The sequence below is a fragment of the Phascolarctos cinereus genome, unplaced genomic scaffold (assembly GCF_003287225.1).
Source record: "Phascolarctos cinereus isolate Bilbo 61053 unplaced genomic scaffold, phaCin_HiC Scaffold_1;HRSCAF=81, whole genome shotgun sequence".
In the NCBI taxonomy this organism is placed as follows: Eukaryota; Metazoa; Chordata; class Mammalia; order Diprotodontia; family Phascolarctidae; genus Phascolarctos; species Phascolarctos cinereus.
In genome coordinates this window covers 47934973-47951548 of record NW_027555514.1, presented here as the reverse complement: position 1 = coordinate 47951548, position 16576 = coordinate 47934973, and the positions used below count along the sequence as shown (strand labels likewise).

The window sequence follows — 16576 nt, the reverse complement described above, 5'->3', positions numbered from 1 at the left end:
GCACCAGCCCTTGATTCAGGAGGACCTGAGTTCAAATCTGGCCTCAGACACATAACACTTACTAGCTGTGTGACCCTGGGCAAGTCACTTAACCCCATTGCCTAACCAAAAAGAAAAAATCTGCTAAAATAGCAACACTGTTTTGGAAGATCTGTACTACTAATTTACCTCTACTATTGTGCATAACAATTTTTTATTATACATACATACCCCTTTGTGTAAAATTGAAAAAACACTTTTTATGTCTCATTCTTTTTTACAGGTGGAGAACCGAAAACAGTTCGGAGCTGTGGAAGCCAAAGAATTGCCCTTTGAAGTACAATTACAGGCAGAACGAGAAGCTTTAGATAGAAAGGAAAAAGAGGTTAAAAAAATTATTAATTTTAAAAATTGAGATTTTAATTATTTTGTGTTATTTTAAAAGCCTCAGTTGAACATAAGATCCTATAGCATGTTAGCTAAAAAGACTTTAATTTGCCTACTTAAAGATACATCACTGTGCAGCAGTAAATTTTGCTTAGAAATTGTTTTTTTTTTAATATGCACTATTTGTCTTGTCTCTGAACTTGCTTTAATATAGTGTCTTCACTGTGTGAACATCCCAACCCTCACCCCTTCCTAAACTATCTCATGACTGAACTTTCTCAGTACATTTTTTTTCTTTCTAAAAGAGAAAGACCCCTTGGGATAAAAGAAACATGATTTTCAAGAATTCAAAATTGATATTTATTCTGATAGTCCCACGTAAATTAAAAATAACTTAAGAAAACCAGTCAGAAAGAGATGCTAAGAAAATATTATCAGAAACACTAAAACTCAGAACAATATGAGAGGCCAACTTAAGGTTGGTTTTTTTTTTAAAGCTGTTTGGCAGTGGGTTCTTTTTTTTTTAATTGTATTAGGAAAAAGAGGCAGATAAAAGAAGTGGGCCACTACTCAGAGGGGCTGGGATAATAAGAGATGACAGAACTTTTCAACTTGGCATTGTCTTCTGTTTTCTCTGCCAAGAAGAATGATGCCTCAGGAATGGACAAAACAAAAATGGTTCATAGGGAGTTGAAACCCAAAATAGGCAGGGTGATGATACCAAGAAAGCACTCAGTTACCCTTTAAGAGTTCATGTTGAGGCTGTTGGGAAAGGAATGAAGGTTAGACGGGTCACCTACTCCCTGATGAGGACCTAGAGGGAAGGATGGTACAATCCCCTCTGGTGTACTTGCGCTGTCCATCCATTAATCCAGATTCCAAGTTGCAAGCGACTTCATTCTGGGGCAAGGATAGAGAGGGAGTGGTACACAGACCTCTGGCTGCCCTTATTATTGAAAAAAACAGAAGAAATTCCTCACGTGGCAGACAGCTAGATGACTTGAGGTACCATCCCAGCTCTTCCCACTTACCTTGGTGACTTTGGGCAAATCATTTCACGTTGATGAGCCTGTTTGCCCACTTGCAAAATGAGGATGTTGAATTAGATGATCTGTGAAAGCCCTTCTGGCCTTCAGTTTCTGACCTTTTGACTTCATTTTAGGGGTTTTAGCTATATTCTCTGGTGGCCAATATTTTGACCATTAACGTACTACTCTGCTAATAATTTCTGCGTTCTAAAGTTAGCAGTCAAAATCGTAATAATGAAGCAATAAAAATTTATGTCTTCTTTCCTATTAGAGATTAAAATCTGAATTATGCTTATTTTTCCTTTGTAATCTTACTAGTAGTTTGCTAAAATATCATGTAATTATATTTTTCTACAGCACTTAAAATGTGTTCCAGCTCATTAAAATTAAAAACCATGCAATCAGACTCTTCTACTCATCTCAGAAAGAGCTGTATTTCAACTCTGAATTGAGTTAAGCAAATATTTATTGAGCTCCTATTATTTGCAGAGCAGTTGTGCTAGAAATCACGGGGGCTGTAGCAACAAATAAGACACAGTTGCAGCGCCCAGCACGCCACCTTCTTCGGTGTAGAAGTACTTCATGAATGTTCGTTGAAAACAGCATGGGCTTGGCTCCTGGCTCTGTCACTTACTGGACATTTAGTCTCTTCTCTCCCAGCTTCATTGCCAATTCTAATATTCTGTAAATGTTACTTGTGGCTTTTAACTCTCAAGGAAGGTATAGCCTTTTAAGCAAAACAAGACGGTTACACTAATAACGAAGATGTACTATAAAAAGTTCTCAGTCTCATAAAAGAGAGAGAACGTACCAGTGGAGGGTTTGAGTCTGCTGGTATCCACAGTGGCTTCATAGAGGAGATGGCATTTAAGCTTGTGGGAAGGGTTTGTTTCATTCGTGGTTTTTGTGTTCGCAGGGCCTGACACAGAGCAGGCATTTATTAAATACTTATTCATTGATTGTTTGGCGCAAAAGAATGGTCAGGGTTTTGACAGGCAGATGGGGGGGGTGGGTAAGAGGATCCTAAACAGGAAATAGCCAAGCGAAAGTGGAGGAAGAGGGCGCCAAGTCGTGTGGTCTGGTTGGAGGAGAAGGGAGCCCTTGGGAGGCGAATCATGTTATGGACGTTGGGGCTCTTGCACAGATTGGCGTCAGGAAGATTCCTCTGGCAGCATTGGGATGTGCAGCACAGTAGAGAGACAAAGAGCAGTGGGCCTGGGGGGCCGAAAGCTATGGGTTTGAGTGTGAGTTTTGCAACCCTCTGCCTGTGCGACTTTGGGGAAGTCATCTAACCTCTTGGTGACTCAACGGCATTATCTGCAGTGAGGGAATCATATGTGTCCTACCCTTCTTACAGGATTGTTATGAGGACCAAATGTTATATAACTGCCACAGCCTCAGTTTCCAATTTGCAAAAATGAGGTGCCAGTGATATGCTTTATCTGCTCTGGAATTACTAGCTTAAAATTGCTTAGTTTGTACTACAATAGGAAAGTCAGTAACTTCTTTTTTAAAATAACCTATGCACCAGAATTGTTGCCTGAAAATGACAGTAGTTTTTTTATTGACCCGAAAAAACCCAAAACTTGAGAATTGCAGAATATTAGCAATAGAAGGAATCTCACAGACCATTTAGTCCAGCCCTCTTATACTGCTGGTTTCTTCAAACCCAGTCATGTATAAACATAAGATACAATTTTGAACAGGTAACAGTCCATTTTTTCCACAGGATCTCTTGGGAAATAAACATTTTGTGTAAAGAATTTCTTTCTTCCATTTCTGCTTGTTATTTTGAATGCATAGATCACGAACTTAGAAGAACAGTTAGAACAGTTTAGAGAAGAACTGGAAAATAAAAATGAAGAAGTTCAGCAATTGCACATGCAGTTAGAAATACAGAAGAAGGAGTCTACTACGCGCCTTGAAGAGCTCGAGCAAGAGAATAGATTGTTCAAGGTAATTATTGGAGGCAAATGAGGTTTCCCTTTTGTTTTTGTTCAACAGAACTATAACATGGAAACACAAATGTAGATCCATTACATTTAAACCATTTTATCTTTATTATACATGAGTGCAAAGTAGTTACGAAGGCATTTACCAAATTTGTTTTTTAAAACCACGTGATCATCTATTTGAGCAAGAGGAATGTGGGTTGGCAGAGTGACCAGGGGCCAAGAAGCCTCCGTGTCATCTTCTGTAAAATGGGCATAACAATATACCAGACTCACAGAATTGTTGTTAATAAAACACTTTGTAAACCTTAAAACATTATAGAAATGTGACCCATCATTATCACTGGGTTTTTTTGTATCTTTGTTGTTCATTTTGACATTCTAATTTATATAATCTTTAATTGAAAGACCATTCAGAAGATGCCACTATAATCACAGCCATTGTGTTTATTATTTGTCAACAGGATGAAATGGAAAGACTAGGTTTTACTGTACAAGAATTTAAAGACATCTCCACAAAGGACCATCATCAGCTGTTTGGGAAATTTACTCAGAGGATACAGGAGAAAGAATTAGAAATTGGTAGACTAAATGACCAAATTACAAAACTGCAGCAGCAGCAGCTTGAAATTACAGCAGATAACAAGGTATGGCTATCTTAAATTGGCTGGTACTTGAAATAAGTTCTGGAGCTAGAATGATGAAGAGCAGAAATGTTGAACTTTGGTACATAGTGATATCAAGTAGATTTCAAATATTTCTTATTTCCTAGACTCCTAGAATTTTCATTCATTTTCATTCCCTTTTGGCTTTTATATTTATTCAAACTTTACTTAATGATTTTTGCATACTGAATTTTTTTTATTTATCTCTGTATCCCCCACCCACCCACCTCTGATCATCGAAGCATTCTAGCTTTTCTTAGTGTATGAGTATCTCAAGATTCTTCATGGAATTCTAATAAACACACACACATGCACGTACATACATACACACACACACATATAGGTGCATGTATATGTGTGCAATGTTTATATATAATGAAAATGTCTCTTTGAGGGTTATTGGTGACAGCATAGCATAGTGGACTTGGAGTCGAAAGACCCAGGTTAGAGTCTGGCCTCAGACATTTAAGAGTTTTGTGATTCTGGGCAAGTCACTTAATCTCACTGAGCCTTAATTTTCTCATCTGTAAAGTGAAGATAGTCACAGTGTATAAATATTACCTAATATTATGTTTATGTATAATAAATATATAGATTATAAATTTTGAAGAGTAATTAGAGCCATTTGGAAAAGAGTTGTAAAATATGTCTGCATACCACTGGATAGGTATGGGCTTAGCTATTGGTGCCATCTTCTGGATACTGTTTTTACTTCAGCAGTTAATATTTAAAATTCAATTCAGCAAACGTTCTTTAAAGGTATACCATGTGAATAAGAGAAGAAAAAGAAATTGGAGGAATTAGAATACGTAGTGAGGAAACAGAACTGTCACTCTTTGATTATGAGATGATGGTATACTTAGAGAATCCTAGAGAATCAACTAAAAAACTACTTGAAATAATTAGCAACTTTAGCAGAGTTGTAGAATATAAAATAAACCCACATAAATTATCTGTTTCCATATATTGCCAACAAAGTCCAGCAGCAAAAGAGAGAAAGAGAAAATAATTTAAAATAATTGTAGACAATATAAAATACTTGGAAGTCTTCCTGCCAAGACAAACCCAAGAACTACATGAACACAGTTACAAAACACTTCTCACAGAAATAAAGTCAGATCTAAACAACTGGAAAAATATTAATTGCTCATGGATAGGCTGAGCCAATATAAAAAAAATGACAGTTCTGCCTAAAGTAATCTACTTATTCAGTACCATACCAATCAAACTACTGAAAAATTATTTTATAGAGCTAGAAAAAAATAATAAAATTAATCTGGAAGAACAAAAGATCAAGAATACCAAGGGAATCAATGAAAAAAAAATGTGAAGGAAGATGGCCTAGCCATACCAGATCTCAAACTACGTTATAAAGCAGTGATCCTCAAAACAGTCTGGTACTGGCTAAGAAATAGAGTGATGGATCGGTGGAATAGATGAGGTACGCAATACATTTTAGTAAATGACCATAGTAATTTAGTATTTGATAAACCCAAAGATCTAAGCTTTTGGGACAAAAATTCATTCTTTGACAAAAACTGCTGCGAAAACTGGGTAACTGTATGGCAGAAACTAGGTCCAGAACAACATCTCACACCATATACCAAGATAAGGTCAAAACAGATACATGATCTAGACATAAAGAGTGATAACTATAAGCAAATTAGAATAGCATGGAATAATTCACCTGTCAAATCTATGGATAAGAGAAGAATTTTGGACTATGCAAGATATAGAGAATATTACAAAATGTAAAATGAATAATCTTGATTATATGAAATTAAAAAGGTTTTGAGGGGTAGCTAGGTGGCACGATGGATAGAGCACCAGCCCTAGACTTGGGAGGACCTGAGTTCAAATCTGGCCTCAGACACATAGCACTTACTAGCTGTGTGACCCTGGGCAAGTCACTTAACCCCGATTGCCTCACCAAACACACACAGACAGACAAAAAAAAACAACACAGTTTTTGCACAAACAAAACCAATGCAACCAAAATTAGAAGGAAAGCAGAAAACTGGGGGAAAATTTTTATAGCAAGTATCTCTGCTAATGACTTTATTTCTCAAATATGTAGAGAACTGAGTCAAATTTATAAAAGTACAGGTCATTCCCCAGTTGATAAATGGTCAAAGGAAAACTGCCTGTTTTCAGACAAAAAAAAAAGCTATCTATAGTCATATGAAAAAATGCTCTGACTCACTTATTGATTAGAGAAATGCAAATTAAAGCAACTGAGGTACCACCACATCATGCCCATCAGATTGGCTAATATGATAAAAAAGGAAAATGATAAATGTTGGAGAGGATGTGGGAAAACTGTGATGCTAATGCGCTGTTAGTAGAGTTATGAATTGATCCAACCACTCTGGAGAGCAATTTGAAACTACACTCAAAGGACTATAAAACTGTGCGTACCCCTTCACCCAGCAATACCACTGCTAGGTCTGTATCCCAGAGAGGCTTTTTTTTTTAAGAGGAAATGAATGTATTTGCATAAAAATATCTGTAGCAGCTCTTTTTTGTGGTAACTAAGAATTGGAAATTCAATTGGTTAATGTCTGAACAAGTTGTGGTATATGATCGTGCTATAAGAAATGACAAGCAGACTGATTGCAAAAAAACTGATGCGTGAACTGATGCAAAGCGAAGTGAACAGAACCAGGAGAATGTCGTATACGGTAACTGCTGTATTATACAATGAGCAACTGAATGACTTAACTGTTCTCAGTAATACAGTGATTCAAGATAGTCCCAAAGGACTCATGATGAAAAATCCTAGAGAAAGAACTGATGAAGTCTGAATACAGACCAAAGCATGCTATTTCTTTCTTCTTCCCTCTTTACCTTTCTTCCTTTCTTTCTTTTTTGAGTTTTCTTCCACAAAATGTCTAACATAGAAATGTTTTGCGTGATTGCACAGGTATAACCTACATCAGATTGCTTACCATCCCAGGGCAGGGGGAAAGGAAGGAAGTAGAGATAGAATTTGAAAGTTAAAACTTTTAAGAAAAAAAACAACAAATGTTAAAAATTGTTTTTGCATGTAATTGGGGGGGAAATAAAATAATAATTTTTTAAAAATAAGATATACCATGTGTAAGATACTGGGTTCCATTCAGGTAATATTAAAACAGCAATGCAATAGACCCTACCCTTAAAGAGCTTATATTCTGTTTGGAAATATAATTTCTAGCTGAGTTTATTTTGGCAATTTTAGCTACATTTAATCAAATTATGTTGGATTTGGTGATACTTTCCATATGATTCCAATTTTTGATGTGATAAATATGGAGGTAGTCTGTACTGAAATCAACAGAATGTGATATAGTCAAGAAATTCAGCGTTTTTGAGTACCCAGCTTTCGTCCAAAATAACATGAAATGGATAAAATGCAAGTGTACCTTTTGATGGGCTATAAAAATCTTTTTTTCATTAACTTGTAGGTTATTGAAGAAAAAAATCAACTGATACAATATCTGGAATCTCAGCTAGAGTGTCTTAAGAGTGACCAAGAACGTATAAAGAAAAATAGTGAAGAAGAAATAGAACAGCTCAATGATGTAATTGAAAAACTTCAGCAGGAATTGTCAAGTATTGAACAGAAGGCACCGGTGGATGTCCCTTCTCTTCCAGAGGAGTCTGACGATCTGAAACAGCAGCTGGATACTCTGAAAGCTGAAAAACTGGCTTTGGAGAAGCAAGTAGAGAGAACCCATGAAGAGGTGGTCCTCGCCCAGGCTGCGCTTGAGGAGACTAATTTCCAAATGAATCGTCTGAAAGAAGAACTGACCATCCTGAAGGAAGAGAGGTGTGAGCAGGCCCAGTCTGGAAGTGCCAGGGGCGTGAGGGAGGATGACAGCAAAAACCGACCCGGGGACCTGGTGGCAGCTTTGGAGCCCCTAGAGAGCCAAGCCCCCCTCCAGCCCCTGGAAGAAAAGATCAGGGACTCTGTCAGTGATGTGGAGCAGGCGCTAGAGCTCACACGGTGCCGTCAGCACATGGAGGACGTGGAAGAGCAGGGCCGGGCTGAGAGGGAAGCTCTCCAGGAGGAGATCAGCAGCCTCCGGGAAATGCTGGAAGAGAAGGTGGCCGCTCTCATTGTGAGTCAGGCCCAGCTCAGAGCAGTGCAGGAGTACGTGGGCTCCTGGCAGCAGATGCAGGCAGCCTCAGCAGAGCACCAGGAAGAGGCAGCATCCCAGCCATGGGGAGCAACCGCCAGAACCTCCAAGTGGGGAGGCCACGTGGCTGAAATAAATGAGAAGGAGCTGGCAAAAACTGCAGAGAGAAGCACTTTGGAAAAAGACCTGGAGAAGAGCCCAGAGGAGGTGGAGAAGGAAGAGGAAGGGGAAGACACAGGAACGGCTGAGGTCAGTTCAGACTTGACAGCTCAACCAAAAAACTGCTCTTACTTTGAAATCCTGGAATCAATCACAGAGTATTGTAGGGCAGAAAAAGACCTTCAAGGTCTTCCCGTTCAGCCTCCTCACTCAATTTACAGAGAAGGAAACTGTGGCACAAAGGATTCTTCAGTAGAGGCAAAACGCAGACACAGGTCTCTTGGCTCCCGCGTCTCTAGTGATCTTCCGAATATCAATTAGTAATTGTATTAAGCTCTATTAAAATTTAACTAGTCTAGTGTATGTTCCACAATATGCACTGTATATTCTTTTTCTCTGAAGCTGTGAAAAGAGCACTGATGCTAGAGTTAGAAGGCCTGCACTTGAGTCCCCAGTCAACCCTTCATGGGTGTGTAGACAGTCTAGTTTACTCATCTGTCAAATGGAATAATTATAGTTGCACTACCTTCTTCTCAGGGGTAGTGTGATGAAGGCACAGTCTAAAGCATTCTATAAACGTGCATTATCTTTATAATATGTTGTTGCTGAGGTCCCTTCAAGAGCTAAAATTCTGTGATATTGTTATTGGAATTAGTCAACAATTTGTGAAGTTTCCATTGTGTGAAAAATATGTTCATTTTGTAGTAACTAAGTCACTGAAACATTACCAAAAATCAGATACAGAATTTTCATTTCTAAATTACAGACGTTCTCTAACTTGCCAAAGTCCAAAGAGCAGGATGTTGTGGTGGACAGAGAGCTGGATTAGGAGTTAGGAGGACTTGGGTTACAATCCAAGTCTGATGCTTCCTAGCTGTTGGATGACAGGCAAATTAGTTAACTTCTCTGAGCCTCGATTTCCTCATCTGCAGTGTGGAAACAGTACCTGTAGTACCTTCCTTTCACAGCGTTTGTCCAGCCATTCAATCACTCAGTTCATACTTATTGTCTGTTGTGTGTCAGGCTGTGTGCTGCATTCTGGGGTTACAGAACAACTCCTGCTCTCCAGGAACTCACAGCCTAATTTGGTGGGGCAGGAGACTAGATGCAGATAAGCCACATGAAGGATGAATTGGAAATAATCTGTAGGGGGAAGGCATTAACATTAGACGGGATCAGGAAGGGCTTTCTATAGAAGGTGGGATTTTAGCTGATAATGAAAGGAAGGAGGGAAGCCCAAGGTGGAGATGAAAAGGGAGGATGTTCCAGGCCTGGGGGACAGCCAGGGAAAATGCCCAGAGAAGAGTGAAGAGTATGTATGTGGGGCAGGGGAGAGGAAAGTGTTAGGGGACAAGGGTAAAGTGTAAGGGGGGAGGAAAGGTGATGAAGAGCTTTAAACACCAAACGATATTGTATTTGATCGTGGAGGCGAGAGGGAGCCCCTGGAGTTTATTGAGTGGGGTAGAGGAGTGACATGGTCAGACAGACCTGCACTTTATCAAGATCACTTTGCTCAGGTAAAATTATATGTGTATAATCTTTTACAAATGTGATTATTTAGTACTTGGAATGCATTTTTGCATTGACATGTTATATACACTTATTAGACTGTCAGGATGGACACCACACAAAAGCTCATTTAATTTCTAATTTACCTGAACTATATGTAGATAGATTGTTGTTATCTTAGACCTACAACTTCACTGGTATGGGGAGCTCTAGGAAACTCTCCACCTCTGCACACTGTTGGTCAACCATTCTGACACTTGGAATCTTAGAGCTGCCTGGGGCAATGAGAGATTGTGACTTATTCGGGGTCATAGAACCCATATGTGTGAAACTGAACTGGCCCTTCTTGATTCCAAGTAAAACTGTATCCATAATGTCCGCTGCTGGGGCAGCGAGGTGGCGCAGTGGATAGAGCACCGGCCCTGGAGTCAGGAGGACCTGAGTTCAAATGTGGGCTCAGATGCTTGACACTTACTAGCTGTGTGACCTGGGCAAGTCACTTAACCTCATTGCCCAGCAAAAAAAAAAAAGAATGGCTGACCATAACGTCCATTGCCTTTCCTAAAATATAGTATTGTACTAACAGAACCGTAAAATGACAATATTTTTAAAGGAAAATATACTCAAAGTTCCAACTTGGGATTCCAGGAACACAATTCCCACTGATAGCTATCTCTTCAGTGAACTTGGAAACTCTTCCCCATACTAATTAGTAGGAGTGGGAGCTTTCTTTGCCTTGCTTCAGTCCACTGGTACAGGGAAGATATTGCGATGAAAGGGAATCTTGGATGGGGACAAGCTCTCTTGTATCAAAGATGGATTCTTCAGTGGTCTGGGAGTAAGAAGCTGTAAGGGTGGTACTACCTACCCACCTACCAGGATAAAACCTCCCAAGCCACTTCTTGACCCTGGGCCAGCTCTCCCAATCTTTCTCTCCCCGCTTTCCTTCTGAGGCCCCAGGGATTGGCCCACCTCCTTCCTTTTCTTCCACCACAACCTGGATTCTTCTTACTAGAATTTCTTTCTTTCTCACCTTGCCGTGGAATATAGTATAGTCTGACAACTTCTGTACTGTTGAACCTATCCCCAAAAGTGAGCATAGCCTTTTCTAGCTTTTCTAAAAGGCTATTTTTGGGTTTTTTACTGGTAGTAACAGTTGGAAACAGGAAGTTACTTCTGTTTTCCCCCCTTCTCGACTTTCTCTGTTTCTACTTAGACCCTTAGGGAAAGTCATAGTTTGATTTATAATGGATTGAAGTAAGATTGAGGTACCTTCCTAAGGAGTCAGTCAGTAAGCATTTATTAGGCACCTATTAAGTGCTACATGCTGAGCTAAGGGCTGGAGATGCAAAGAAAGGCATGACAGTCCTTGCCCTCAAGGTGCTCCCTATCTGATGTGAGGAGGAGGAGGTTAGTGGCTGTAGGGCCATGATGAAGTCCTGTAGTCAGGAAACATGACAAGGAGGTGAGAGTTCAGAGTTACTGTGCGTTGGAGAATGATGAGTTTCTAGAAGTTTCATGAAGTCCAAGAAAGCAGACAGGTGTGAAATGATGAGGTCAGTTGCCAGAGAGACTTCCTTGTACAATGGAGGGTCAGGAACCCAGTCTCCAGTGTCCAGCTTCCACCCTCTTCAGTTAGAGGGAGGGTGTGGCCCCAGGGGCTGGGGGTGCTGAGGAAGTATGAATTTCAGAGTAGATTTTATCTGGCAGAATGAGGAGTTTCTAGAGATCATCAAGTCCAAGAAATCAGCCCAGTGGGAAATGATGGACAAGAGATACCAACTAGCTTTTTTACATAGAAGCTAAATGTAAGTAGAGGTTTAGGGGCAGGATGAATAAATGTGTCAGATTCTAGAGATTGTTTAGCCCTGAGGATGGGCAAGTAGGAAAGTTTGGGACTGGAGGAGAGGAAGAGCAACAGCCTCCCCTTCTTTTGCAACTACTAATCCTGCTTCACCCTCTGGACTTGGGGTGGGGGAAAGAGGGACTGGACTTAGAAGCTTATCTTCCACTTCTTCCCTGTTCTCTGTCCCTGTGGAGGGCCATATAATGAAATAAAAATGGGGGAAGCCATTGTCCCAGGCAGGAAATTGGTGGCAGTAGGACATGAAAGGGTGTAGACAGACGAAGAGCTGTTTATCTTCTGTTCCCATTAATAAATATGACTAACATGTATCATTTCACTTCATAATTAATTTTCCTAGTTTATAAATATAATATTTCATCACAGTGTATTTCAAGGTAGAATTTATTAGTAACCCACTAAATATATGAATGGCAGGAAAAGTATCACAACTTGGAAAGATTTAGTATCCATCAAAGGATCGTATCCTTCCATAGTTAAAATTTCCAGTTGATTCTTATTGTTACACTGTTTATATCAAGACTTTAGATGCACAGTTTCCCTCTGGGGAAGTAGACTCTTAACCAATTGGTAGGTACCCACATGGTAAGGTTTCACCTAAACTCACAAGCGTGATTCTGTGTGAGGATGTGGAGATTCTATCAGTACAGAGGAAAGAACACAGTCTCTGAAATCAGGCTTCACATCTTGCCTTGATGCTTAATAATGTGACTTAGGGAAGGTGCCTTCACCCCCTGGACCTCCTCACTTGGAAAACAGGGGAGTTGGACTTGAAGGGCCTTTGAGCTCCCCTCTCTGGTCCAGGGATTCTCTGATTCCAGATTGATTGTTAAAGAGGCTATGATAATATGCTTTACTCTCCACGGTGTATGAATACCTTTTCCCAACACTGGGCTCCTTGAAAAGTTTCTTTCTCTTAGAATTGTCTGAAGACATTCCATGGTTTGAGAAATGTTGTACTACTTACCAAAGTCATTTCAGTCTTTTTTTTTGTTTTCTTTTTTGTTTGTCTTCGTATCGTTCCGCTTTATTTTGTTTTTGCATAGTACTATATTCGAGATCCACCAAGACAAGTGAAAGTAGGGAAGTCTTTTTGCTCAACTTGTCATCATTAAAGCAGACAAGGGCCTGACGAAATATAGAGAAAAGGCAGGAAAACTTCAAGAAATACTAATGTAGGAATCAGTGGCATGATCCCTAATGGCCTGTTCTAATCAGTCTTCTCTAGTTGGACTCTGTGACCAAGCAGGAGCCAGGTAGAAGTTACATAAAATAGCCGAGAGGTTTTGTTTACGCCGCCTCTCTTCACTGTCTGCTCTTTACCTTTTTGGTCTGGATTTCGTGCAAGTCCCTTTCTGCTGGAGGAAGGAAGCCTTCCTGGACAGTGACATGTTCAGGCAGCTCAGTAGCGCAGTGGATGTAGTCCCAGGTTTGAAATCAGGAAGACCTAGGTCTAAATCCTGCGTCAGACAATGGCTGGCTCTGTGACCCTTGGCAACTTGCTCATCTGTGAAGTGGGCATGGTAGTAATAGCACCTGCCTCCTGGAGTTGTTGCGATCAGCTCGCATGCGTAATATGTCTTGCAGACCTTAAAGGGCTCTCTTTATAAATGCTCATCGTTGTCATCACATGTGGGCCAGCGGGACAGGTAAATAGACATGCCTGACAAAGGAAACCTTGGACTGTAGCCCTTGGTTTCTGATACTCAGTCCTCTAATGGGTGTACTTCTACAAAGCATTTGTGGTTTTTTCCTTCTGTCCCGGTAAAGGTCAATTTATGTCGTCATGATTCATTAAGATAAAACTCTTCATTGTGAAAATTTTTTCCCAAATATCTTGTATTTATTGCTAAAAAATTACATTATAAAGCCCTCTTACTCCATCCTTCCTATTTTAGGTAAGAGGAACCAGTGGGGCACTTCAGGAAGAATTAAGCCAAATTAAGCACCAGCTCATGGAAGCTGAAAAAAAACTTGAATATTATTCAGAAAAAGAAAGTGAACCCACAGTGTCAGAAAGCGGAAAGTCCTTGTGTGACTTTGGACAGCTTGTTGCTGAAAGAGATTCTCACCTTCTTGGCAAAAACTCCTCATCCCAAACAGACAAAATTCTCCTGGTCAGTAGTGGCAATCAGACCCCACAGGTTCCTTTTAAAAGTACAGGAATCCAAAGTGATTTGCAGAGCGCCTGTTCGTCAGAAGAGGTCACTGAAATAATAAGACAGTTCACTGAAAAGATTGGCCAAATGCAAGAACTACACGCTGCGGAGATCTTGGACATGGAAGGCAGGCACATCACTGAGGCTGAGAACCTGAAGAGGGAGCAGTTTGTGGCTGTTCAGTTACTGACAGAGGAGTGCAGCGCCCTGAAGGCAGTGATCCAGTGCCTACGGGCCAAAGAGGTACGGGCCTTTTTAAATGCGGGCTGAGCTAAGGTCGCTGTAGCCAGTGTAAGATCAGTGTAAGATCGGAGCTTGACACCAACTCCTGGACGGAGAAATGTGAAGATGTCACGTGCTCTTCAGTACCCACATTACCTCTTTAATGTTTAGATAAGGAAGGAATTAAAATGGGTAAGAAGCTGAAAAGGCATTCATCATAAAAAGGGACAGAAGTGGATTCCTGATAACGTCAGGGAAGGATCAAAAGCATTCACTGAGAGCCAGGGAGCCTAATGGGGAGAGGGCTGGACTTGGTGTCACGGAAAGTCCATGGTTCACATCATGCCTCAGACCTTACTAGCAGTGTGACCCTGGACAAGTCACTTAACAGCTCTCTGCCTCAGTTTCCTCATCTGTAAAATGCTTATAATAATAGAACCTGCTTGACAGGGGGGTTGTGAGAGTCATATGAGAGAATAAATGTAAAGCACTTCATAAGCCTTACAGAAATAGTGATAGATATTTTTTAATTTACATACATACATGCCAGCTGTTGTTCTTATTATTTATGGGGCAAGACAGTAATAGGTCTTCTTTAAAATGCATTTGTTCTGTCCAATATAGGGAGTTTCAGTTCCTGGATCAACACACTCTGACTCTTATCAAAGTAGAGAAATGTGTTCCAGTGGTAAGTCATGATAGAATTTTATTTTTTTTGCATGTTCCCACAATAAAATATTCTAAATTTTTTGTCTGCTATGTGAAAATTTTCCTTTCATTTTTATAATTTTAAATAAATAAGATTTATAATGCTTTTATTTGTATTAAATAATTATTTTTATTTATATTAGACTCCGGATCAGACTGGAGTCAAGGTGTCTGTCTTACACAAAACCAGAGATATGATACAGCATCAGACGGTCCAGGAGAAGAAGGTGAAAGTTCAACAGATTCATTTCCAAAAAAGATAAAGGTATTAATAAATTAGCATCTTTCTATCAGATTAAATCCTTTCTACATTAGAGATAGTGGTGTATTCAGAGTTACAAGTACTACATTATGTATGTAGATTCATAGAATTGTGATACTGGAAGATAGCTGATAAGATCATTTTATCTCATTCCCAGCTTTTATAAATAAAGAAATTCAGGCTTAGAGAGTTTGAAATTTTTCTTCACCATAGGAAACATATAGCTTAAAAGCACATAGCTTGGGGAAAAAAAATTTTACTGCATTAACTTTCATGATTTTTTTTCTCTGCTTCTTTTTACATATTTGCTAATGATTAGAACAGCAATAAGGACAGTTTTTACAGACCTAAAAACAATACCCTATGTACTTTTAGCCACTGAGCAGCTGTTGAAAGGGAATGTACCTAGGCAAGAGCATACTGGTGAGAGTAGATCCGGGACCATCGGAAGGCTGCATTGGCATTCTCTTTTAGAGATCTCAGTAGCTGCTGGTCAGCCCCCACAATCAGGAGGTGCAGTCCCTCCTTGATTTCCCTGAGCTATCTGTAGAGAGAAATGCAGATACCGCTGTCTTTTTATCTAGTTTGATAAATATCTCTCTGTTTCATTCTTCAGTCATCCAGGAGAGGAAGACAGTCTCATCCCTTTGGTTTTGCGTTTGTTTTACAGGGGTTGCTGAGAGCAGTCCATAATGAGGGCATACAAGTACTCTCTCTCACTGAACCCCCCTACAGTGAAGGAGATACCAGTTTTGCTCAGCAAGCTTCAGAATTTTGGCTGGAAGAAAGAAAGACTTACCTCAACACAATCTCATCTCTTAAGGATTTAATTACCAAAATGCAGGTGCAAAGGGAAACTGAGGTACTCCAGAAATGTAATGCAAGCATATACATTTTCAGAATTTTAAAATCTTTCCAATGAGCCCTATTTTCTCAACTAAGATTTGTCCTTCATGTTGGTAAAAGATGCTGTAAATTTCATAGTTGAATAATGTAATTTTTACAATTGCTTATTTAAATATTTGTCATTTAAAAATTTTGAGTATGCAGTCATTTTTAGAACATATGAAAAATGTCCATCCTTGGAAAATGACATTATTTTTACACTCTTTTAGCTTTACGAGAGTTCACAGTCCCATGAGAATCTTCCAGATTGGCGAAGTGAATTTCTGCATGCCATTCAGCAAGTCTTTCTAAAGGAACGAAACATTCTGCTAGCCATGTTTAAGACGGATCTGACAGCTCTAGGGACTAGAGATGTCCTTGGATTGCTGAACCAGTTGGAGCAAAGATTACAAGAACAGGTGCTGAAAGAAAGCTACTCCAAAAGACATGCTGATTTCCGTAGTATTATTATGAAACACTTGTATGTGAAAGGGGAAATACACCACAAACCCACAGTCTCAAATTTGTTAGTATCCTTTGTGCTCTGTTCTTTAGTGAGAGGCTTCTTAATTAGTTTGATAGTCTTTTCAATTCAGCATTTAAACAGACATTAGGCATATATGTTATAAAGAACACTGTGCTAGGTAATGAGAGAAATACATTGTAATAATTGGGA

General features: G+C 39.6%; 1 protein-coding gene across 1 annotated transcript in view; it reads left to right on the top strand.

Annotated features, from left to right (window-relative positions):
- The window catches only part of AKAP9 (A-kinase anchoring protein 9), a 175705-nt gene that overhangs the window by 134405 nt on the left and 24724 nt on the right, over positions 1-16576 (top strand). The window contains 9 exon segments of the mRNA XM_078151794.1: positions 263-364; positions 3198-3350; positions 3811-3993; positions 7458-8381; positions 13563-14066; positions 14670-14733; positions 14897-15018; positions 15686-15877; positions 16131-16319. Of these exon segments, the coding sequence (XP_078007920.1) occupies positions 263-364; positions 3198-3350; positions 3811-3993; positions 7458-8381; positions 13563-14066; positions 14670-14733; positions 14897-15018; positions 15686-15877; positions 16131-16319 (2433 nt within the window).